The sequence below is a fragment of the Patiria miniata genome, unplaced genomic scaffold (genome assembly GCF_015706575.1).
Source record: "Patiria miniata isolate m_02_andy unplaced genomic scaffold, ASM1570657v1 HiC_scaffold_5, whole genome shotgun sequence".
Classification (NCBI taxonomy): Eukaryota; Metazoa; Echinodermata; class Asteroidea; order Valvatida; family Asterinidae; genus Patiria; species Patiria miniata.
Genome location: NW_024037072.1, coordinates 1,135,897 through 1,161,126, shown reverse-complemented (window position 1 = coordinate 1,161,126; position 25,230 = coordinate 1,135,897). Strand labels below are relative to the sequence as shown.

Sequence of the window (25,230 nt, the reverse complement as noted above, 5' to 3'; positions counted from 1 at the left end):
CTTTCTTCTTGTATTGTGTTAGCAACTTATACCAACTCATACCAAATTGCAACTTATACCAAATGATTTCCGTCATCTGCCGTTTTTCATGAGGGGTAGGGAACATGTTTTCTATTGGAAATAGAAAGGCAAAAGATTTATTGAATTGAAATTCAAAAGTTAAAGCCTACATTGTGAAAAAGGAACATGGACCAAAACAAAAACAATTGAGTAGTAAAGTTTGGCCTTATTTTGTATAACGCTTGCGTGAACTACAAGTCTGACGCAACAACTAGCAAACGAACCGGGCAGATACTGACTCAGTGATTAATTTCTTTCGTTCAGCTGACTGTGAAACTAATCAAGACACTTAATCTACTTTTGCATTTATTCAGCTGCCTCAGGTGATCTAAATTACCATTCCCAGTTTGGACTGAAATTCCATATAATGGGAGGTTTTGAAGTGTCTCTGAATCATCGTGGCTTGTGCGCAACGGGGAGCCACCATGGGCAAGACGGACGCCGGAGCATTGGCTGTTGCTGCCCTGCTTATTGGTAAATTCATTCTTTGATCTGCAATTGGTAAAATTAATCCGACTTTGTCTGAAATTGAATTTCGTTGAGGCTTTGTATGGATGGGAAGTAATGGTTGGGACAACTTTAAATTGACTACAAAACTCTTAAAGAGCAAAGCGGTTTTATGGGACTGTTAACTCTGCGGTAAGAATTGAGGAATTTAGCTGTATACGTTTAACTTTTGCAGTCAGTTCAGTTCAAAGTGCTATACTCAGCTAGTTTATCATATTGTGGCGGTCTTGTGTCGACGATGCCTTGGATATTGCTCTCTGCCGACCCGACGAGCGGCTGTGGGGAAGGCCAGGGGAACAGGTCCGTTTTGGGGCAGTCTACCGCCAGGCGCTCAGGGAACACACTCACTCGCGCTCTCACGCAAACCTCACGAACACACTCGGGGAAGGGTTAACGTCCAATGAATAGATCAGACACTCGGGTATTTAGGGCTTCACTGCTTTATTATAACCACTTGGAGACCCAATAAGATGCGTCCTACTTAGGTGCGTCCTACTTAGGTGCGTCCTACTAAGGTGTGTCCTACTTAGGTGTGTCCTACTTAGGTGTGTCCTACTTAGGTGTGTCCTGCTTAATTGTAAGAATTGGCCCCTTTCCAATAATCGTCAAGAACTGGAATGCTTCCCGTACCAACCAGATTTCCTAATCCCTACACTCACCGGAACTAAACCAGTGCTCTTCCTGAGTGAGAGACTGACCACAGCTGTACTACACACGCTCCAGCAACTCCAAGTCTCTGAGCGGGAACTGTGCTACGCTTCGCGCCACAATTAACAGCTAAAGCACACAACGTGAGCAGTGCAATGGGAGAGTTCAATCCATGGACGAGTGAAATGGAAGAGAGTGAGTGCGCGCGCGACACGCGCTTATATACCCGCGCTGGGTACCAATCAGCCACGCAACTCGCGCGCTGTACAACGGACAGAAGTCCGCGTACCAATCAAATAAACTACGGTGAACCTAGCGCGCCAATATTAACTGTTCCGCTACAATATTCACATTCTGTTATTAAGATTCTAACACGTGTTTTTCGATCTGCAGGAGAGAAATGCGGAATTGCATTAGGTGATTTTGATTCAGAAATATACATTTTTAGGGGTGCGATGTGATTGAGCTTGGGACGGTGTCTCACAACAATCATTTTGATGTTAATATTTTGTTTACTTTGTTTATGTTTGCTAAATAGTGGCATTTGCTGCAGGAGGAGTTGTAAAGGGTAAGTGAAAAACATCTTCATCTAGTTGCACAATATTTAAAATATTCGATATAGCATATCTGGTGAAAACATATCCAGTTATCGATCACTGTGCCTATGCCAGCAAATAATGGAAGGAAGGGATTTTATAGAAGAAACGCTTGGAAAAAGCACTGGCTGCAGTCTGCAGTGTTTTGTGTGATTCTTCACAGAAAAGACCATAGCATAAGATATTAATTGCTACAACGCAAGAGAAAACAAACTGCAACAAATGAGAACAGATCCCTCAGGGCAATGGTTTCTCCATTGAAGGGGGCCTCTTTTGTATACAGTGTTCGATTGCCTAGGTTTGTCTATACAAAATATCTGAATAACCTGACTTTTATGGATTTTTCTCCAGAAAAATCGACACCCGTGTCGCCTTTTGACTGTGACTTCGACAACAGCGACTTTTGTCAGTACGTCAACAGTGCGAATGATGACTTCGATTGGGCACTTGGTAGCGGCGGCACACCAAGCCCGGAAACTGGGCCTAGCGCAGACCACACTACGGGAACTTGTAAGTTATGATCAAAATTGTAATGACAGCAAAGTGGGATATGTTGGAATCAAATGGAATTCTAATGAACTTGAGCAGTGCATGTAAAAAAACATCATGGCCTTTATTCAGCGTTTATTTCTAAGTATTTTGTCCGACAGTACAATCCAACTTCGGCAAACGCCCTTTTTACCTTTTCTTGATTTTTCCCTCAGTTTTTGATCCAAATTAATGTACAACATCATTGGATAAAGTCGTTGTATAAATTCATTAAAGCAAGAGTTCGTTCTTGCCGACGAAGGCCGCCATTTTTTAAGTGGACAGCGGTATTGTACATGTATTGTTATACGTGTAATGGTACCATTAAGGAGAAACGTTATCGTAATTTCTTTCCACGATGGAGACATCGGCTATTAAAGGGAAAATACAACATTTGCAAACATCAAAAAATAAAACTTCCAAATCATTTTGAAATACCTTGCTGGACTGTTAGTGAATGACAGTGTAAAGCATCCTGTAAAATCATAGCACCTGGTATACTGTCATTTTCAAGAAAAGTGGTATTTTTGTATCAATTTCCAACGCTGATCGGCCGATCAGCGTTGGAAACAACTGACTTTTTTTCAAATACTGGCCCCAATTGACCATCACACTTGTTTGCAATCGATTACAAACCTATGAACGGGTACGAGCCAGCTAGACTGGTTCCCTGACCTTACAATTCCCCAATGTATGTAAACTGCTCTGTTTCTTCTTATATGGAGTCAGGGAACCAGACTACAGGAAAATGATCGTTTTTCTTGTTTTTATAGCATTTTCGAACCCAAAACCTCAAAAAAGTCAGTGTAACTATATTTGCTATATATTTCCAACCCCCCAATTCCATCCATTTCTGAAAATTACAGCAAAAGCCTTTTGTCTCCAAAATGTCTCCTTTAAGGAGACATTTTCAGTTCTCCTTAATGTCACAGCCCCCTGTAGAGGCACAATTTCGCTGTCGCAATTAGATTATATTTGTCGCCCGTGGCCTAATTAGTAAACATACAGAAATTCGTGGGAAAAGGACAAGGGAATATTGGGTTAGGGCACATTTAAGTTTGGAAAAATTTTGTCATTCGTAGTGAGACAAGGAAAATTAAGTAGCAGCGCAGGCACGATAAAAAAAAAACACACACACACACTTTTGGAGATAAAATCCCATAAAGCTGATATTTAAACTCATGAAATTCGTTACTAATTTAAACAGTAAACAAATGTAGTGCATTTGTATTTCAAAGTATTGCTTAATTTGATGTTATTCAACAAATTTTGATAACGACCTTGTTACCGGGAACTTCATCTTTTCTAAAACGTGTGGTTACTTGGCATGTTAAATAATAAAGTCCTTTTGCCTGGAATAACCTTGGTTTTACCTACCCACTTCAGTGGGACGTTAACGCACTTGAAACATATTTTGCTATATTGGTATTAAACGCTAAGGTCCTTCAGCCGGGGACATTCCTTCCGTCGTTTTCATACTCTAAATTACGTCAGAATGACGTAGCCCCTTGAGACAAAATGCATATCAAATGAAAACCCTAATTTCGACAATTTTACTTATTTCGCCCTTACGACTTTAATTCATCACGCACCTGAGATGTAATTGTTTCTGTATTTATTATGATGGTACCATATTTGAACATCTATCGGGCATCATTAGGTTCTACCAGTGATTTACATGAACTAATACAATACTGACCGATGCTGACCCGTGTGGAACGTCTGTGTATCATAGCACTATATCAATTGCGCCTTGTTTCATTGTCATTACAACTCACTCGCTAGAGTATTCTGCAAGTCCTGATAGTATAGGTTTTCCCGGTTATTTTAACACTTGTATCAAACGACGATTCCCTATATCGATACTTTAATTTCGCCTCCGAACATCGCCAAGCTCAATTCTCAATTTGAATTTCAAAAAGCCACCACTAGATTTCATTTAAAGGGAAAATACAACATTTGCAAACATCAAACAATAAAACTACCAAATCATATTGAAATACCTTGCTGGACTGTTAGTGAATGACAGTGTAAAGCATCCTGTAAAGTCATGGCACCTGGTATACTGTCATTTTCAAGAAAAGTGGTATTTTTGTATCAATTTCCAACGCTGGTCAGCCGACCAGTGTTGGGAAAAATTGCCTTTTTTTCAAATACTGGCCCCAATTGACCATCGCACTTGTTTGCAATCGATTACTCACCTATGAACTGGTACAAGCCAGCTAGACTGGTTCCCTGACCTTACAATTCTTCAATGTATGTAAACTGCTCTGTTTCTTCATATATGGAGTCAGGAAACCAGACTACAGGAAAATGATTGTTTTTCTTGGTTTTTATAGCATTTTCGAACCCAAAACCTCAAAAAAAGTCTGTGTAACTATATTTGCTATATATTTCCGACCCCCCAATTCCATCCATTTCTGAAAATTACAGCAAAAGGAAATGATGTATATTCCCTTTAAGGTTCAGTACAATTTAAATTGTTAGCATTCCGATTCGTCCAAAATCTTTGAAATTCGTCTCATGAAGCAATCGGCGTTGAATTGACAGAGCAAATTCGGGGTTTTTTTGTCATTCGTTTTCATGTTGTTGTCATAACATTTCGTCCCTGGTGACTTAAATCGTATACGATTAGGAAATGCGCCCAATCTTGAGACTTATTTGAAGAATTATGCGTATTAAAACAATGATAATTCAACAAGTATTTCCTTAAATGTATAAACAAAAGTAATTAGCTGTAAGGTATGAATTTTTTATTTCTGTGTTTCACAATTAACATTAGAGTCAGGAATTGACATTTCACAGTATGCACTTACGACGTGGACACTAAGCATTAAGTTCAAAGACCTTGTTGTTCTTTGATGGACATCATACCTTATTTCTGTTGTTTTATTCATTTACATATATCAAAGAGCAACATTACGAAGGAGTTTGATCTTAATGCTTAACTTCCATATGCTAAGCAAATAGTATATTGTGAAAGTTCAATTTTTGATTTAATGAACCCTCCAAATCCCGTTTGACACATGCAACATTGGAGTGATGAGGAGCAGATATATAGGGTGACCTCCCAAAAAATGCAACCCTAAAACATTTGCCTTTTAAGAAAAAAAAAGAAATCGGTGGATTGCTATGTTTTGGATATCAGATTACACAAGTACTTCAAACAGTGAAACACTTTACTGTAAACCTACTGTTTTACTGTTTACTAAGTATCCTTCATTTGTGCGATTTCCTAAGTATTTGACATATTTATGACGCTGAAATGGTTTAAAATAGGACTATAATGATGATAAACCTGTTTAGGTGGAAAATAAAATGTATTTCCATCCAATTCTTGTGTACTCTTTTCATATTTATGTGCCATAATGTTTGAAATGATTAGGACATGCACAAAAAGGTACGGAGGAAATCCCTTACAGTGGTATAATGTTTTGTGCACAGGATGAAAAATGACTACTTTTACAAAGTTGGCATTTTCTCAGCAACTCAAAGTGCTATGTTCATGATTTTTTTGTCAGTATTTGAAAGGAAATCTTTCAGCTTTAATCTGATACCAAGCACATAAAATCACCCATTAATTTTTTTGAAAGACAAATGTTTCAGGGTTGCATTTTTTTTTGGGGGGGGGGGAATTCACCCTGTATAGAATATGTGATGGTTATCTGTTTAACAAACTTTTAAAATCGATTTACAGCATTTGGTTTCTTCATCTTCACTGAAGCATCGGAACCAAGGAACCCTCTCGATACAGCTCGACTAGACAGCCCCAAAGCCATTGCACCTGCCACTGGTGCGTGTGTCAGATTTTGGTACCACATGTACGGGGCAGACATGGGATCATTGACGGTATACACAGGTGATGGTCAAGGTGGTCTTGGCCTTGCCCGCTGGTCAGCGAATAGTAACTCTGGTAACCAGTGGTGGGAGACAGCTATAAGTATTGACCCTGGGCTCGAATTTCAGGTAAGAAATTGAACAGTCATTTGTCGGAGAGCTGTTTTGTCATAATACTAATACCTACGCATTCAAGTGTAACAAACAAATTGGCAGGAACAGAGGTGAACTTGCGACTATTAGGAAAATGTACAAATGCTCTATACCAACTGAGCTGTCCAACACTGTTTGAGCCGTTCTCAACTGTTGAATGTCCTTCAGGGGCGCCCATGGGAAGGCACACATTTTTATTTATGTCAACAGACTCGCAATAACTTGTATTATCTTGAACTCAACTAAATATTGGTACGATTTCATTTCTGCAGGTTTCCTTTGTCGGTGAACGTGGAAGTGATTTCAAAAGTGACATAGCCATTGATGACATCATACTCGATGATAAAGATTGTAGTACGTATTCTTTATCTTCTTATATGCTTTGTAGTAGCGTTATCCTTTCCCAAAGAAATCGAAGATTTGGGGAAAAACTAATGCAAAAAATAACGAAACAAGCTCAAAATCATCTAACGCATCCGGAAAATCCAATCTGTAAGAAAAGAGGCCCGTCGCATTAATTTGTCTCAAACGTTACACACAATGAAGAGCTTGTTAACCAATTTTGTCAAAACAAGAAAAAACAGAATTATATACGAATTTCAATTGCAAACCCGAAGTTCAAATCCAGGTTTTAAACTCTAAAAAGTAATATTTAATTCAATAATAGGAAAGAATCAAGTTGCTTCTTTGCAATGTTGGATTCTTCTCTTATATTTACATTTTTGTGTTACAGTCCCACCAGTGCCATCGTCGGCTTTGAAATGTGACTTCGATTCTAACAACCTATGTCTCTTCGAAAACAGCCAGAATGATGACTTTGATTGGACACTCGATAGCGGTGGCACCTCCAGCTCAGACACTGGGCCTGACTCGGACCACACTGTAGGAACTTGTAAGTTAAACCAATTACAAATAGGAGGAAAGGCTTGTCTAGGATTGCCTTGGGTATTGTTTCACTAGTTTTTATCTTAACCTCTCATCCAATTTAAAACATTACTCATTAACATTATTTTCAGATTCCGACTTAATTGCGACGAGGCATTGTTTCTTGATGTAAAAACCGAATATTAATACATGTAACCATGATATAAAAAGGAAAGGAGTCAAAAATTAGAGATAACGGTTCAAATATTAGCCACTTCGGTAGAAAAAGAATAAACAGGAAATTACTGCCTGATTTTAATGTGATCAAACTTTTACTTTGAAGCGAGTGGTTTCTACATCTACACTGAAGCATCGAGTCCCAGACTTTCATCAGATAAAGCTCAACTAGACAGCCCCAAAGCCATTGCACCTGCCACTGGTGCGTGTGTCAGATTTTGGTACCACATGTACGGGGCAGACATGGGATCATTGACGGTATACACAGGTGATGGTCAAGGTGGTCTCGGCCCTGCCCGCTGGTCAGCGAATAGTAACTCCGGAAACAAGTGGTTGGACGCATCAATAGATATTGCCTCTGGGCTTGAATTTCGGGTGAGGAACTAAACAATGTTCAGTCACAAAGATGGCTCACCAATTGAGAAAGCTCTTTACTTATCATGCAGGAAATACCTGTTTTGAGAAATCAAAACGTGTCTAGAATTTTGGTCACCAAATAGCTTGAAGTAAACTGAGGACCACTCAGCTGTACATGTTCAGACGTAAATCGACGTTGCTGAAGTTTTTCTGTTTAACCTTATTCTTTTCCCCCTTTTTTCTGAAGGTTTCTTTTGTAGGTGAGCGAGGAAGTGGTTACAAAGGTGATATAGCCATCGATGACATCGGCGTTGATGCCGGCAAATGTGGTACGTTTTCGCCTGTCTGTTATATTAATGTTTTATTAATGTGCTAACTAACAAATATTTCAATGGAGATAACCCTCATCAAAAATCTTTTCGAATCAAAAAATAATTACAAACACTAAATTCGACAGCTTAATACACAATGCGAGACGACTATTGCACTAGCTCCAAAAAATGCTAGCTGGAAACCAAACTTTGAGACATCCTCAAAGTTATCAGAAATTGTAAATTTCCAATTCGGAGTTGATGTCTAGTTTCATGGTTTTAACCCGATAAAGAACAGAGAGCGCAAACTTAGTTATGTTTTTATCATTATTTATTTCAAAAGCTTTTCCTTAATAACAATTTCTTTCTGAGTACTTTTTTTTATCGTTTGTTATAACTTTCGACTTTGTCGACAGATCCAACCGTGCCATTACCAGCTTTGAATTGTGACTTCGATTCCAACAACCTTTGTCAACTCAAAAATAGCGCTTATGATGACTTTGATTGGACACTCAATAACGGCAACACCCCCAGCGCAGACACTGGGCCTGACTCAGACCACACTACACGAAATTGTAAGTTGAATACTACCCAGTAAAAATAATAAATTAAAAAAACACATTTCGAAGGAATGTGCTTTTGTCATGTGAGTTCCTATTTAAGGTATGGTGTTTGCAAAATAACGTGTCCTTTTTTTTCATGTAACTTGAACTTATGACCGGAATTAAAATGTATCTTGACTTCATGATTACATGTACAGCAAGTGGGTTCTACATCTACACTGACGCATCTGCTCCCAGAGTTGCATCCGATAAAGCTCGACTAGACAGCCCCAAAGCCATTGCACCTGCCACTGGTGCGTGTGTCAGATTTTGGTACCACATGTACGGGGCAGACATGGGATCATTGACGGTGTACACAGGTGATGGTCAAGGTGGTCTTGGCCCTGCCCGCTGGTCAGCGAGTAGTAACTCTGGTAACCAGTGGGTGGAGACGGCAATAGATGTTGACCCTGGGCTTGAATTTCAGGTACGGAATTCAACAATTGTTTTTGGATTCATTTAATAAAGAAACCATGCAATAGAAATCTATTCTATATATTTTTTTAAAAGTCTGATAACCAGTTGTAATTCTTTGGACGTAAATGGAAAACAGCTATTTAACTATAGATACAACAGACGTCGGTTTGTTTTTGTGTTTCACTTTGTATTCCTTTATTTTTGCAGGTTTCTTTTGTCGCTGGACGTGGAAGTGATGTCAGAAGTGACATAGCTATTGATGATATCAGTGTTGAGGAAGGCGAATGTAGTACGTATTCTATTTCCTTTGATGTTAGCTTTGACCGCTGTGAATATTTGCACATATTTTAAAAATTCAGGAAATCCAAGCTTAGCGAATGACATGAAATTCAACAAATAACAAAATATGAGAAAATTGAATATCATCAAAGAAGCCTCTTTTTCTTGTATGAAAACAATAACAAATGTAAACTCAAGTTGTAAAACTCCTGAAAAGAAAATGAATTATAATACAAATTAAGTATAACAAGTTCATTTGTACATGTAAGTCAAGTTGAAGTGCTTAAAACTCTGTTAAGTAGTACTTCATATTCACATAACGGTAATTGTTAAAGTATAGGGGTAGATGGAGCAGAAAATAGTTTGATGCTTAAATTCCACCCTTTTAGGTTTTTGATACTGTTAATATATTTTTTCTCTTTTCCGCAAGGTTTGCCGACCGTACCGTTATCAGCTTTGAAATGTGACTTCGATTCCAACCACCTTTGTCAATTTAAAAACAGCCAGAATGATGACTTTGATTGGACACTCAATAGCGGTGGCACCTCCAGCTCAGACACTGGGCCTGACTCAGACCACACTGTAGGAACCTGTAAGTACAGACAAACGTGCAGGGATTTCCTATGGTGTCAGTGAATGCTTTAGGTATTGTTTCACCATCTTGTTTGTTTTTTAATTCATGTCTTTATTAAATATTCAAGGCATGCAACAGTGTCAAAACCTGGGACACTTTTATCAAAACACTAGATTCAAAGGACTACAATGTGAACTGACACTAAAGCAAGGCAGAATAACATACATAAACAACAATACAATCAAGTTTAGTGGGTCTTTAAGTTAAATAATAATACTTTAACTGAGCATAGGCGGGAACAAGAAAAAAAGGAAAACATCTAGTTGAATGTTGATAGAGCTCATGTGGGGTTTACTCGTCTTGAGTTTTATCATCTTGTACAAAAATATTACCCCTAACCTTTCCCACATTTTCACAGAAATTCGCATGCAGCATAATTTTGATCAGCTCAACCTCGAAAAGAATATCCTAAAAGAAATAATGAAAATATTCTCAATGAACATATTTTTTTTTTAAATATGCCTAACGGACTTTATTATTACTTCAATAAACTTGAAGAAGATTTTTTTTTCTGAATTAAAGGATTCAAAAGCTAAACTTAATTTTGCAGCAAATGGATTCTACATGTACACTGAGGCATCTGATCCCAGAGTTGCATCCGATAAAGCTCGACTAGACAGCCCCAAAGCCATTGCACCTGCCACTGGTGCGTGTGTCAGATTTTGGTACCACATGTACGGGGCAGACATGGGATCATTGACGGTATACACAGGTGATGGTCAAGGTGGTCTTGGCCCTGCCCGCTGGTCAGCGAATGGTAACTCTGGTAACAAGTGGCTGGACGCATCAATAGATATTGCCTCTGGGATTGAATTTCAGGTAAGGAACTGAACAGTTTTCTGTCACAAAGACAGCTCAATTAAAAGCACTCTCTCTATTTTGGAGGGAATACTACCGAATCGTGTGAAGAAATTTGATAACAATTTTGTTATCTTGGAGTAAACGAAAGATTAGCTGTATTATGTCAATACGGGAATCGACGCTGGTCAAGTGTTCTTGTGCAACTCTACGATTCATGTTCCTTTATTTCTTTATTTCTGAAGGTTTCTTTTGTCGGTGAACGAGGAAGTGATTACCACGGTGACATAGCCATCGATGACATCAGCGTTGACGAAGGCGATTGTAGTACGTTTTCGTCTGGTTTTTTTATATCAGTTTTTGATTAATGTACTAATTAACAAACACATTTCAACTACTGGAGAAAACTGCCGTCAAAAATATTTACGAATCAAATACGAAATGAAAAGAAAAAAATCAAAAAGCTCAATACACCATGAGAGAAGAATGCCCACTAGTTCCAAAAAAATGCTAGCGGTAAATCAAATTTGGAAAATTCCGAAAAATTATCACAAATTGCTCATTTCCAAATCACGCTTAATGTCTAATTTAATGAAAACTCCGTAAAAAAAATCAGAAATTACAAATTTCCGATTCACAGTTAAAGTCTGATTTCATGGGGTTTTTTACCCAATGTAGTCCCCTTAAACGGATGACTTTTTCGTATACTTCGTATTATTTATTTTGTTTGATAATTGTATTTCTATGACAAATAAGTATTTCTGTGTACACTGGCCCTTTATTAGTTTGGTATAATTTTCTACCTTTGTCAACAGACCCAACCGCGCCATTACCAGCCTTGAATTGTGACTTCGATTCCAACAACCTTTGTCAATTCAAAAATAGCGCTTATGATGACTTTGATTGGACACTCAATAACGGCAACACCCCCAGCGCAGACACTGGGCCTGACTCAGACCACACTACACGAAATTGTAAGTTAAATTCCACCAAGTAAAAATAATCAAAAAAGCACATTTGGAAGGAATGTGCTTTTGTCATGTGAGTTCCTTTCAAAGATATGGTGTTTGCAAGATAACGTTTCCTTTTTTTCATGTAACTTGAAATTATGACCGGAATAAAAAGTATTTTGACTTCATGATTACGTTTACAGCAAGTGGGTTCTACATCTACACTGACGCATCTGCTCCCAGAGTTGCATCCGATAAAGCTCGACTAGACAGCCCCAAAGCCATTGCACCTGCCACTGGTGCGTGTGTAAGATTTTGGTACCACATGTACGGGACAGACATGGGATCATTGACGGTATACACAGGTGATGGTCAAGGTGGTCTTGGCCCTGCCCGCTGGTCAGCGAGTAGTAACTCTGGTAACCAGTGGGTGGAGACGACAATAGACGTTGACCCTGGGCTTGAATTTCAGGTACGGAATTTAACAATTCTTTTTAATTCATTTAATAATTAAGAAACCATGCAATGGGAATCTATTCTATACATTTTTTTTTTCTAAACGTCTGATAACCAGTTGTAATTTTTTGGACGTAAATGGAAAAAAGCTATTTAACTATAGATACAACAGACATCTGATTGTTTTTGTGTTTCACTTTTTATTCTTTTTTTTTGCAGGTTTCGTTTGTCGCTGGACGTGGAAGTGATGTCAGAAGTGACATAGCAATTGATGATATCAGTGTTGAGGAAGGCGAATGTAGTACGTATTCTATTTCCTTTGATGTTAGGTTTTACCGCTTTGAATATTTGCACATATTTCAAAAATTCAGGAAATCCAAGCTTAGCGAATGACATGAAATGCAACAAATAACAAAATATGAGAAAATTGAATATCATCAAAGAAGCCTCTTTTTCTTGTATGAAAACAATAACAAATGTAAACCCAAGTTGTAAAACTCCTGAAAAGAAAATGAATTGTAATACAAATTAAGTATACCAAATTCCTTTGTACGTGTAAGTCAAGTTTAAGTGCTTAAAACTCTGTTAAGTAGTACTTCATATTCACATAACGGTAATTGTTAAAGAATAGGGATAGATGGAGCAGAAAATAGTTTGTTGCTTAAATTCCACCCTTTTAGATTGTTGATACATATTAATATTTGTCTTATCCGCAAGGTTTGCCGACCGTACCGTTATCAGCTTTGAAATGTGACTTCGACTCCAACCACCTTTGTCAATTTAAAAACAGCCAGAATGATGACTTTGATTGGACACTCAATAGCGGTGGCACCTCCAGCTCAGACACTGGGCCTGACTCAGACCACACTGTAGGAACCTGTAAGTACAGACAAACGTGCAGGGATTTCCTATGGTGTCAGTGAATGCTTTAGGTATTGTTTCACCATCTTGTTTGTTTTTTAATTCATGTCTTTATTAAATATTCAAGGCATGCAACAGTGTCAAAACCTGGGACACTTTTATCAAAACACTAGATTCAAAGGACTACAATGTGAACTGACACTAAAGCAAGGCAGAATAACATACATAAACAACAATACAATCAAGTTTAGTGGGTCTTTAAGTTAAATAATAATACTTTAACTGAGCATAGGCGGGAACAAGAAAAAAAGGAAAACATCTAGTTGAATGTTGATAGAGCTCATGTGGGGTTTACTCGTCTTGAGTTTTATCATCTTGTACAAAAATATTACACCTAACCTTTCCCACATTTTCACAGAAATTCGCATGCAGCATAATTTTGATCAGCTCAACCTCGAAAAGAATATCCTAAAAGAAATAATGAAAATATTCTCAATGAACATATTTTTTTTTAAATATGCCTAACGGACTTTATTATTACTTCAATAAACTTGAAGAAGATTTTTTTTTCTGAATTAAAGGATTCAAAAGCTAAACTTAATTTTGCAGCAAATGGATTCTACATGTACACTGAGGCATCTGATCCCAGAGTTGCATCCGATAAAGCTCGACTAGACAGCCCCAAAGCCATTGCACCTGCCACTGGTGCGTGTGTCAGATTTTGGTACCACATGTACGGGGCAGACATGGGATCATTGACGGTATACACAGGTGATGGTCAAGGTGGTCTTGGCCCTGCCCGCTGGTCAGCGAATAGTAACTCCGGAAACAAGTGGTTGGACGCATCAATATATATTACTTCTGGGCTCGAATTTCGGGTAAGGAACTAAACAGTTTTCTGTCACAAACATAGCTCAATTAAAAGCACTCTTCTTTTTTGAGGGAATACTACCGAATCGTGTGAAGAAATTTGATAACAATTTTGTTATCTTGGAGTAAACGAAAGATTAGCTGTATTATGTCAATACGAGAATCGACGCTGGTCAAGTGTTCTTGTGCAACTCTATGATTCATGTTCCTTTATTTCTTTATTTCTGAAGGTTTCTTTTGTCGGTGAACGAGGAAGTGATTACCATGGTGACATAGCCATCGATGACATCAGCGTTGACGAAGGCGATTGTAGTACGTTTTCGTCTGTTTTTTATATCAGTTTTTGATTAATGTACTAATTAACAAACACATTTCAACTAATGGAGAAAACTGCCGTCAAAAATATTTACGAATCAAATCCGAAATGAAAAAAAAATCAAAAAGCTCAATACACCATGAGAGAAGAATGCCCACTAGTTCCAAAAAAATGCTAGCGGTAAATCAAATTTGGAAAATTCCGAAAAATTATCACAAATCGCTCATTTCCAAATCACGCTTAATGTCCAATTTAATGAAAAACTCCGTAAAATAATCAGAAATTACAAATTTCCGATTCACAGTTAAAGTCTGATTTCATGGGTTTTTTTACCCAATGTAGTCCCCTTAAACGGATGACTTTTTCATATAGTTCATATTATTTATTGATTTTTGATAATTGTATATCTATGACAAAGAAATATTTCTGTGTACACTGGCCCTTTATTAGTTTGGTATAATGTTCTACCTTTGTCAACAGACCCAACCGCGCCATTATCAGCCTTGAATTGTGACTTTGATTCCAACAACCTTTGTCAATTCAAAAATAGCGCTTATGATGACTTTGATTGGACACTCAATAACGGCAACACCCCCAGCGCAGACACTGGGCCTGACTCAGACCACACTACACGAAATTGTAAGTTAAATTCTACCAAGTAAAAATAATCAAAAAAGCACATTTGGAAGGAATGTGCTTTTGTCATGTGAGTTCCTTTCAAAGATATGGTGTTTGCAAGATAACGTTTCCTTTTTTTCATGTAACTTGAAATTATGACCGGAATAAAACGTATTTTGACTTCATGATTACATGTACAGCAAGTGGGTTCTACATCTACACTGATGCATCTGCTCCCAGAGTTGCATCCGATGAAGCTCGACTAGACAGCCCCAAAGCCATTGCACCTGCCACTGGTGCGTGTGTCAGATTTTGGTACCACATGTACGGGGTAGACATGGGATCATTGACGGTCTACACAGGTGATGGTCAAGGTGGTCTTGGCCCTGCCCGCTGGTCAGCGAGTAGTAACTCTGGTAACCAGTGGGTGGATACAGCAATAGATGTTGACCCTGGGCTTGAACTTCAGGTACTTAATTCAACAATTGATTTAGGTTCAGTTAAAAAGATGGCTCATTGGAAAACATGGTCATTTGAGAAAAAAAATCTGAAAATAAAAATCTATTCAATACATTTCACGAAGTCTGATAATCAGTTTTAAATGTTTGGACGTAAGTGGAAAACGGCGACTTAATTCATGGGATAAACGACGTCTGTGCAGTATTTTGTTGGACTATGTATTCCTTTATGCAGGTTTCTTTTGTCGCTGGACGTGGAAGTGATGTCAGAAGTGACATAGCTATTGATGACATCAGCGTTGATGAAGGCAAATGTAGTACGTATTCTATTTACTTTGATATTACAAAATAATTATACCAAACTCCCTTTTAACGTGTAAGTCGAGTTTAAGGGTTTAAAACTAGGTAAAGAAGTAATTAGTTTTCACAAAATGGTAATGATTAAAGCATAGGGGTAGGTAGAGCAAAATCATACATTTGTTGCTTGAATTCCACCCTTTTAGATTTTTGATACATATTTATATTTTTTTTATTTCCGCAAGGTTTGCCGACCGAGCCGTTATCAGCTTTGAAATGTGACTTCGATTCCAACCACCTTTGTCAATTTAAAAACAGCCAGAATGATGACTTCGATTGGACACTCAATAGCGGTGGCACCTCCAGCTCAGACACTGGGCCTGACTCGGACCACACTGTCGGAACTTGTAAGTGTACGGGAAATCATGTAGAGTTTTTTCTTATGGTGTCAGTGAATGCCTTAGGTACTGTTACTGAAATTGGCGGGCAGCATAATTTTCAACAGCTCAACCTCGTAAAAGCACATTCTAATAGAAAGAATGCAAAAATACACAATGAAAAATTAAAAAGATAAAATAAAATATGCTGTAAGTACCACATTGTTCATTCGATAAAACTGAACAGTGATTTTTTTCTGAATTGATGTTTTCCAAAGCCTCATTTAATTTTGCAGCAAACGGATTCTACATGTACACTGAGGCATCTGATCCCAGAGTTGCATCCGATAAAGCTCGACTAGACAGCCCCAAAGCCATTGCACCTGTCACTGGTGCGTGTGTACGATTTTGGTACCACATGTACGGGACAGGCATGGGATCATTGACAGTCTACACAGGTGATGGTCAAGGTGGTCTTGGCCCTGCCCGCTGGTCAGCGAATGGTAACTCTGGTAACAAGTGGCTGAATGCATCTATAGATATTGCTTCTGGGGTTGAATTTCAGGTACGGAACTGAAAAGCTTTCTGTCACAAATGTATTTCACCAATTAAAAAATTCACCTTATTTATCAAGGAGGAATTTTTTGAGAAATCGGACTGATAACCAATTTTGTTAGCGTGGAGTCAACTGAAGACCAGCTGTATTATGTCAAAACGTGAATCGACGCTGCTTAAGTTTTCTTGTGTTACTTTATACTTCGTGCTCCTTTACTTTTGAAGGTTTCTTTTGTCGGCGAACGAGGAAGTGATTACCATGGTGACATAGCCATCGATGACATCAGCGTCAATGAAGGCGATTGTAGTACGTTTTTATCCGTCTTTTTTATCAGTGTTGGAGAATGGAGAAAACCAACAGTCAAAAGGTTTTGCGAATCAAAACGAAATAACAAAACATGCAGGCAGCTTAATACACAATGAGAGACGAATGTTGCACTAGTCCCCCACCCCCCAAAAAAACCAGTAATTAAATCTGTTAAACTATTTGGAAAGATCCGTAAAAGTATCAGAAAACAAAAGTAACAGATTTTCAATTCACAGTGTAAGTCTACAACTCATTTTTTTAACTTTATAGAAAGTACCATTTAAATAAAATAAGAGTGAAAGAACGATACTAATAATAGATATGTGCTTTGCAACAACAAATTACTTCTGTGTACCCTCCCTTTTATGTTTGGAATTACTTTATTCTTTTGCGTTACAGTCCCACCAGTGCCATCGTCGGCTTTGAAATGTGACTTCGATTCCAACAACCTATGTCTCTTCGAAAATAGCCAGAATGATGACTTTGATTGGACACTCAATAGCGGTGGCACCTCAAGCGAAGACACTGGGCCTGACTCAGACCACACTGTAGGAACTTGTGAGTTCTCATGAAAGAACCTAGAGCATATTTATTCCTTTCTGCTTTGCGGATATTTACCAAAAGTGGCATGATCAAAACATCGTTATCAAGGTTCACCCACGATTGTTGTTAAAAAACAACAACTCAGATTTCACAAGTGAATTCGTTTTGAAAATGGGTGACATGGGGATGAACTACATTACCGGAAACAGTTCTCTGACCTGATCCGTGATTAATTTTGCAGCAAGTGGTTTCTACATGTACACTGAAGCATCTGCTCCCAGAGTTGCATCCGATAAAGCTCGACTAGACAGCCCCAAAGCCATTGCACCTGCCACTGGTGCGTGTGTCAGATTTTGGTACCACATGTACGGGGCAGACATGGGATCATTGACGGTATACACAGGTGATGGTCAAGGTGGTCTTGGCCCTGCCCGCTGGTCAGCGAATGGTAACTCTGGTAACAAGTGGTTGAATGCAGCAATAAATATTGATCTTGGGAGTAAGTTTCAGGTGAGTAATTCCTCTTTGAAATGTCACGGACTCATAACGACTCCTTTCGGGAAACATATACTCAAAAGTGTGCTCGTTAATAAAGATTTATGTTACTTCATTCGTTCAATCTTGAGATAATCTTGCTCCTGACAAAAAAATACTAATAGAGGCATTTACTTAAATGGACAAGACCCTCAAAAACAGAAGCAGACGAATCTTAATCCATCAATATGATAATTGCTGGTCGATTATTTGTTTTGCAGATGATTTTCATCGGCGAACGTGGAAGTGATGTCCTTGGTGACATGGCGCTTGATGACGTCAGCGTCGATGAAGGGAAATGTAGTATGTAAATTGGTGACTATTGAAAGAATGGCTGTGGAAATATTGACATGCATTCTTATTTTCAAGACACGTGGCCCTCCTAGACCAATGAAATTACATTATCCAAGCACACGATATCATAATAGATTTCACTGTAAACAATACAGATCATTTCAATTCAAATTTCAATTAGAATGCTTCTCCCAAAACTTTGCTTCTTTAGTAGTGTTGTGGTCCTCTCTGACTACTCCTGTATCCATTAATCCACAGACAAGCCGTTCTCGCCAGTTGACTGTGATTTTGATGGCACAACGCCCCTTTGCAATTATACCAATAGCAAGAGCGATAATGGGGACTGGTACCGCAGGTCTGGTAAACTAAACAGTGACTCAATTGGACCCGCTGCAGACCACACAACTGCAAACTGTAAGTTGATAATCAGGCTTTGTCACGACAGCTCTTTACAATTGAGTTCAGAAAAAAATAGGGGTTACCAAGAAAACGATTTGTTTCATCATACGGAAACTTTTGTGAAAGGATTATTTTACGGTCCTCAGCGTTAATGTGTTCAGTGAATTAGCAGTGTAAGTGTGTGGGTGACAAGGGCGGATCCGGGGGGCCAAAGGGGGCCATGCCCCCCCCCCCCCAAAAAAAAACCCAAAACGAAACCATTTTTTTTTTTTATGTTACATCGCAATAAAGGTAGGCAATGAGTACACCACCATCTTTTCCCCCAAAAAACATTGGTTAAAGTGGTCAGAAATTGCCTCAGATCGCACCACAGAGCATCTAGAATCCAAAAAATTTTCGGGGCCCTTAAGCGGGCCCCGAACCCCACGCCGTAATTTTGTTGGCCTACTTTTTTGGGGGACCAAAACATTTTTTAGCCCCCCAAAAAATTGTGTTCTGGATCCGCCTTTGGTGGGTGACGTTGATAAGGATACTCTACAGTCACCAATTTAAAACAGAAATAATCTGCAAACTTAATTTGATTGCACATTAGATTAGTGCTGCCCCCAAGGTTAACAAGTTTACATCAATAGAAAAGATACATCAGGGACTTTTCATGATCAATAAGCATTAATATTTTGCTAACTTTAATTTAACTGTATGGTCTGTTTTGATATCCCTTTTATACAATGCATCTTATAACAGCCTCGGGCTACTACCTCTACACATCTGATTATGGTTCTAACCAGCCACGCCTAGAAGGGGTTACGGTTGTTGCACCAGCCAACGGCGCATGCATCACATTTTGGTATCACATGTATGGCTATAACATTGGCACACTCAATGTCTACACCGAGACGAATGACGTCCTTGGCTCGGCTCGTTGGTCTCAGTCGGGATATACCAAGGAAAGCAAGTGGTATGAGGCATCAATCAGCATCGATCCAGGAAGTGAATTTAAGGTAAGCTATGTGATACCCGGATTGTCTTTTGCTAAATACGAATACCGGCCTGTTATGTTAATTTTTGATACTGTCTCAAACCAAACCCTGTCTCCTTTCATTCATAAATTTCAACAATTTTCACTAAAACTGTCTTCCTTTCACAGCTCGTATTCATTTCCGAAAATGCATTCGGTTCCCAAGGCAACATTGCAATTGATGATATAAGTCTATCTGATGGAGTATGTTCAGGTAAGTTTGTTTCACATTAGGTATTATATTGATTAATTTATGTAGCATTTGATGATTGTCACTGATATTAGAGGTCATTGTGAGTGACTTTATCTGCACTTTGTTAGTGCTGATACAATAGTTCAACAATCATTGAGTCCGTACCCTCTGTGAGTTCAAACAAAGTTCTCTATTATATCCACAGCTCTACCTCCAAAAACGCCTGATCCGTCCTTCCTGGTGGACTGTGATTTTGACGATGTCATCCACCTGTGTCATTATACCAATAGCAAGAATGATGATGGTGATTGGTATCGCGATTCTGGTAGCATGAACGGTGTCTCAATTGGACCAAGGACAGACCATACTACCGGGAACTGTAAGTTTCAATTTAGTCTTCGGCGATGATTGGTGTAACAATTAGTTCGTCAGGGGACTTCAGAGAGACATTGTTTAAGTGGATTGCGCTGAAGATGTACTGACTGGCTTTTATTTCTGTATCGTTAACTAAAATCATATCGTGTATCTGTAGGCCCTATGTCATTTCCCAACATATATTAGCGATCTCTCGAGCTAGTTTTACTTTGTGTTATACAACGATGATAAATATATGCCACCATTTTACGGAATCCTTTTTGTAAGGTCTAAAAGTTAAAATCTGAGCAACGCTGATTTATATTTTATGGTGAATATTGCCTCTTTTTTTTTCTTGTTACGTCGCAGACAGGACGCAATCATACAAAGCCATGTGTCGATCACAAACTGAAAAGTAGTCATTAAAATAGCTCATCATTGGAAATCCATTTTGCTGTTCAGACTTGTCTAATGTCTTGATATAACACGATTTAATTACAGCTTCGGGCTACTACCTCTACACACCTGATTATGGTTCTAACAACCCACGCCTAGAAGGGGTGACAGTTGTCGGATCAGCCAACGGCGCATGTGTCACATTTTGGTATCACATGTATGGCTATAACATTGGCACACTCAGTGTCTACACTGAGACGAATGGCGTCCTTGGCTCAGCTCGTTGGTCTCAGTCGGGATATACCAAGGAAAGCAAGTGGTATGAGGCATCAATCAACATCGATCCACGAACTGAATTTAAGGTAAGCGATGTGATACCCAGATTGTATTTTGCTAAATACGAATAGCAGCCTGTTATATTTGATTCCCTTCTCAAACCAAACCCTGTCTCCTTTTATTCATAAATTTCAATAAGTTTCACTAAAACTGTCTTCGGTTCACAGCTCGTGTTCATTTCCGAAAATGCAGTCGGTTCCCAAGGCAACGTTGCAATCGATGATATAAGTCTTTCTGATGGAGTATGTTCAGGTAAGTTTGTCTCACATTAGTAACAGGTATTCATAAATACCTAAGAGGTTTACCCATTGCATACTATTGGCCGAGAGCCCGCCACGTGGCCGGTTTTAAACGGTCGATAAAATATAGGATGGCTGGTCTGAAACACTTTTTCTGGTGTCACATGAAACCTGGACACCTATGAGGTTTGTTTCCTTTGACCCGTTTGATTGGACGTTCCAATTTTCTACTAGGTATATGCGTGCGCGATACTGGCAACGAGTCTGTATTTCGAGAGTCCTAAATTCACACTATACTGGCATCACCGCGTTTTTTGCCTCATCGCGCATTGCGCCTATGTCCATTAGGAGCTGTTAACAACTTCTCGCGTAGGGACATTCTATAGGGGTGTTTGGAAAAACACGAAGTAAAATTGTTGACAAAATAGCTGAAAATGTATGCTTTTTCACTTGTTTTGACTTTTAGACCGATTTTTTTACTTTTAGACCGAGCCCTCATTGAGTTCAAATAATGTTATTGTTTATGTCCACAGCTCTACCTCCAAACACGCCTGATCCGTCCTTCCTGGTGGACTGTGATTTTGACGATGCCATCCACCTGTGTCATTATACCAATAGCAAGAATGATGATGGTGATTGGTATCGCGATTCTGGTAGCATGAACGGTGTCTCAATTGGACCAAGGTCAGACCATACAACCGGGAACTGTAAGTTTCAATTTAGTCTTCGGCGATGATTGTCTTAACAATTAGTTCGTCAGGGGATTTTCAGAGAGACATTGTTTAAGTGGATTGCGCTGAAGATGTACTGACTGGATCTTATTTCTGTACCGTTCACTAAAATCATATCGTGTATCTGTATGTCATTTCCCAACATATATTAGCGATCTCTCGAGCTAGTTTTACTTTGTGTTATACAACGATGCATGCCACCAATTTACGGAATCCTTATTGTAAGGTCTAAAAGTTAAAATCTAAGCAACGCTGATTTACCTTTCTTGATGAAAACTGCATTTCTTTCTTGTTACGTCGCAGACAGGACGCAATCATACAAAGACATGCGTTGATGTCTAATGTCTTGAGATAACACAATTGTATTACAGCTTCGGGCTACTACCTCTACACATCTAATTATCGTTCTTACAAGCCACGCCTAGAAGGGGTGACGGCTGTCGCAACAGCAAGCGGCGCATGCATCACATTTTGGTATCACATGTATGGCCATAACGTGGGCACACTCAATGTCTACACTGAGACGAATGGCGTCCTTGGCTCAGCTAGTTGGTCTCAGTCGGGATATACCAAGGAAAGCAAATGGTATGAGGCATCAATCAGCATCGATCCAGGAAGTGAATTTAAGGTAAGCGATGTGATACCCAGATTGTCTTTTGCTAAATACGAATAGCAGCCTGTTATATTTGATTTCCTTCTCAAACCAAACCCTGACTCCTTTTATTCATAAATTTCAACAAGTTTCACTAAAACTGTCTTCGTTTCACAGCTCGTGTTCATTTCCGAAAATGCAGTCGGTTCCCAAGGCAACGTTGCAATCGATGATATAAGTCTTTCTGATGGAGTATGTTCAGGTAAGTTTGTCTCACATTAGTAACAGGTATTCATAAATACCTAAGAAGTTTACCAATTGAATGTTATTAGCCGAGAGCCCGCCACGTGGCCGGTTTTAAACGGTCGATAAAATATAGGTTGGCTGGCCTTAAACACTTTTTCTGGTGTCACATGAAACCTGGACACCTATGAGGTCTGTTTCCTTTGACCCGTTGGATTGGACGTTCCAATTCTCTACTAGGTATATGCGTGCGCAATACAGGCAACGAGTCTGTATTTCGAGAGTCCTAAATTCACACTACACTGGCATCACCGCGTTCTGTGCCTCATCGCCCATTGCGCCTATGTCCATTAGGAGCTGTTAACAACTTCTCGCGAGAGGGACATTCTATAGGGGTGTTTGGAAAAACACGAAGTAAAATTGTTGACAAAATAGCTGGAAATGTATGCTCTTTCACTTGTTTTGACTTTAAGACTGATTTTTTTTTACTTTTAGACCGAGCCCTCTTTGAGTTCAAATAATGTTATTGTTTATGTCCACAGCTCTACCTCCAAACACGCCTGATCCGTCCTTCGTGGTGGACTGTGATTTTGACGATGTCATCCACCTGTGTCATTATACCAATAGCAAGAATGATGATGGTGATTGGTATCGCGATTCTGGTAGCATGAACGGTGTCTCAATTGGACCCAAGGCAGATCATACTACCGGAACCTGTGAGTTTCAAGAAATCCAGCCTTTGGCGATGATTGCCTTAACAATTGGTTCTTCGGGGGACTTTCAGGGAGACATTGTTTAAGAGGGTTGCGCCGGAGATTAACTGATGGGCTGTTTTTTCTGTATCGTTAACTAATTCATATCGTGCATCTGTAGGCTTTGTCATTTCCCAACATGTATTAACGATCTCTCGCGTCTTACTTTGTGTTATAACGAAGATGATCAATATAGGCCACCAATTTACGGAATCCTTTTTATAAGGTCTAAAATCCAACATCTCAACAACGCCGATTTACCTTTCATGGTGAATGCTGCGTCGCAGACAGGACGCAATCATACATAGACATGTGTTTTTTCACAAACTGAAAAATAGTCATTAAAATAGTTCATCATTGGAAATCTATTTTACTGTTCAGACTTGTCTAATGTCTTGAGATGACGCAATTGTATTACAGCTTCGGGCTACTACCTCTACACACCTGATTATGGTTCTAACAAGCCACACCTAGAAGGGGTGACGGCTGTCGCACCAGCCAGCGGCGCATGCATTACATTTTGGTACCACATGTATGGCTATAACATTGGCACACTCAATGTCTATACTGAGACGAATGGCGTCCTTGGCTCAGCTCGTTGGTCTCAGTCAGGATATACCAAGGAAAGCAAGTGGTATGAGGCATCAATCAGCATCGATCCAGGAAGTGAATTTAAGGTAAGCGATATGACACCCAGATTGGCTTTTGCTAAATACGAATACCAGCCTGTCATATTAATTTTTGATACTGTCTCAAACCAAACCCTGTCTCCTTTTATTCATAAATTTCAACATTTTTCACTAAAACTGTCTTCGTTTCACAGCTCGTGTTCATTTCCGAAAATGCAGTCGGTTCCCAAGGCAACGTTGCAATCGATGATATAAGTCTTTCTGATGGAGTATGTTCCGGTAGGTTTGTTTCACATTAGTAACAGGTATTCACAAATACCTAAGAAGTTTACCAATTGCATGTTATTGGGCGAGAGCCCGCCACGTGGCCGGTTTTAAACGGTCGATAACATACAGGCTGGCTGGTCTTAAACACTTTCTATGGGTCACATCAAACTTGGACGCTGATGAGGTCTGTTTCGTTTTACCCGTTAGTGGATTGGATGTTCCTACCCTCTAGGCATATGCGCAATACTACCAACGAGTCCGTATTTCGAGAGTCCTAAATTCACACTACACTAGCATCACCGCGTTCTGTGCCACGTTGCCCAGTGCGCCAATGTCCATATAAGGATCTGTTAAAGACTACTTACAAGAGGGACATTCTATCGGGATGAAAAACACGAAGTAAAATTGTTGACAAAATAACTGGCAATATAAAAGTTTGGACTTTTAGACCGATTTTATTTTATTTTTGACCGAACCCTCTGTGAGTACAAAAAAGTTCTTGTTTATGTCCACAGCTCTACCTCCAAACACGCCTGATCCGTCCTTCCTGGTGGACTGTGATTTTGACGATGCCATCCACCTGTGTCATTATACCAATAGCAAGAATGATGTTAGTGATTGGTATCGCGATTCTGGTAGCATGAACGGTGTCTCAATTGGACCACGGGCAGACCATACTACCGGGAACTGTGAGTTTCAATTTAGTCTTCGGCGATGATTGCCTTAACAATTAGTTCGTCAGGGGACTTTCAGAGAGACATTGTTTAAGTGTAATGCGCTGAAGATGTACTGACTGGATCTTATTTCTGTATCGTTA

General features: G+C 39.2%; 1 protein-coding gene across 1 annotated transcript; it reads left to right on the top strand.

Moving 5' to 3' along the window:
• The first annotated feature begins 485 nt into the window (after positions 1-485).
• Positions 486-25,131, top strand: LOC119740545 (MAM and LDL-receptor class A domain-containing protein 1-like). Its single transcript, XM_038215890.1, has 42 exons — positions 486-534; positions 1,178-1,252; positions 2,163-2,321; positions 6,037-6,305; positions 6,602-6,683; positions 7,063-7,221; positions 7,537-7,805; positions 8,035-8,116; positions 8,515-8,673; positions 8,859-9,127; positions 9,325-9,403; positions 9,827-9,988; positions 10,581-10,849; positions 11,074-11,155; positions 11,644-11,802; positions 11,982-12,250; positions 12,454-12,532; positions 12,952-13,113; positions 13,705-13,973; positions 14,196-14,277; positions 14,762-14,920; positions 15,100-15,368; positions 15,593-15,674; positions 15,900-16,061; positions 16,328-16,596; positions 16,812-16,893; positions 17,293-17,451; positions 17,678-17,946; positions 18,192-18,273; positions 18,523-18,678; positions 19,408-19,664; positions 19,811-19,895; positions 20,080-20,253; positions 20,730-20,986; positions 21,128-21,212; positions 21,733-21,906; positions 22,302-22,558; positions 22,700-22,784; positions 23,308-23,481; positions 23,938-24,194; positions 24,341-24,425; positions 24,929-25,131. Exons 1-42 carry the CDS (start codon positions 486-488, stop codon positions 25,129-25,131), a joined length of 6,966 nt encoding a protein of 2,321 aa, XP_038071818.1.
• Positions 25,132-25,230: the final 99 nt, after the last annotated feature.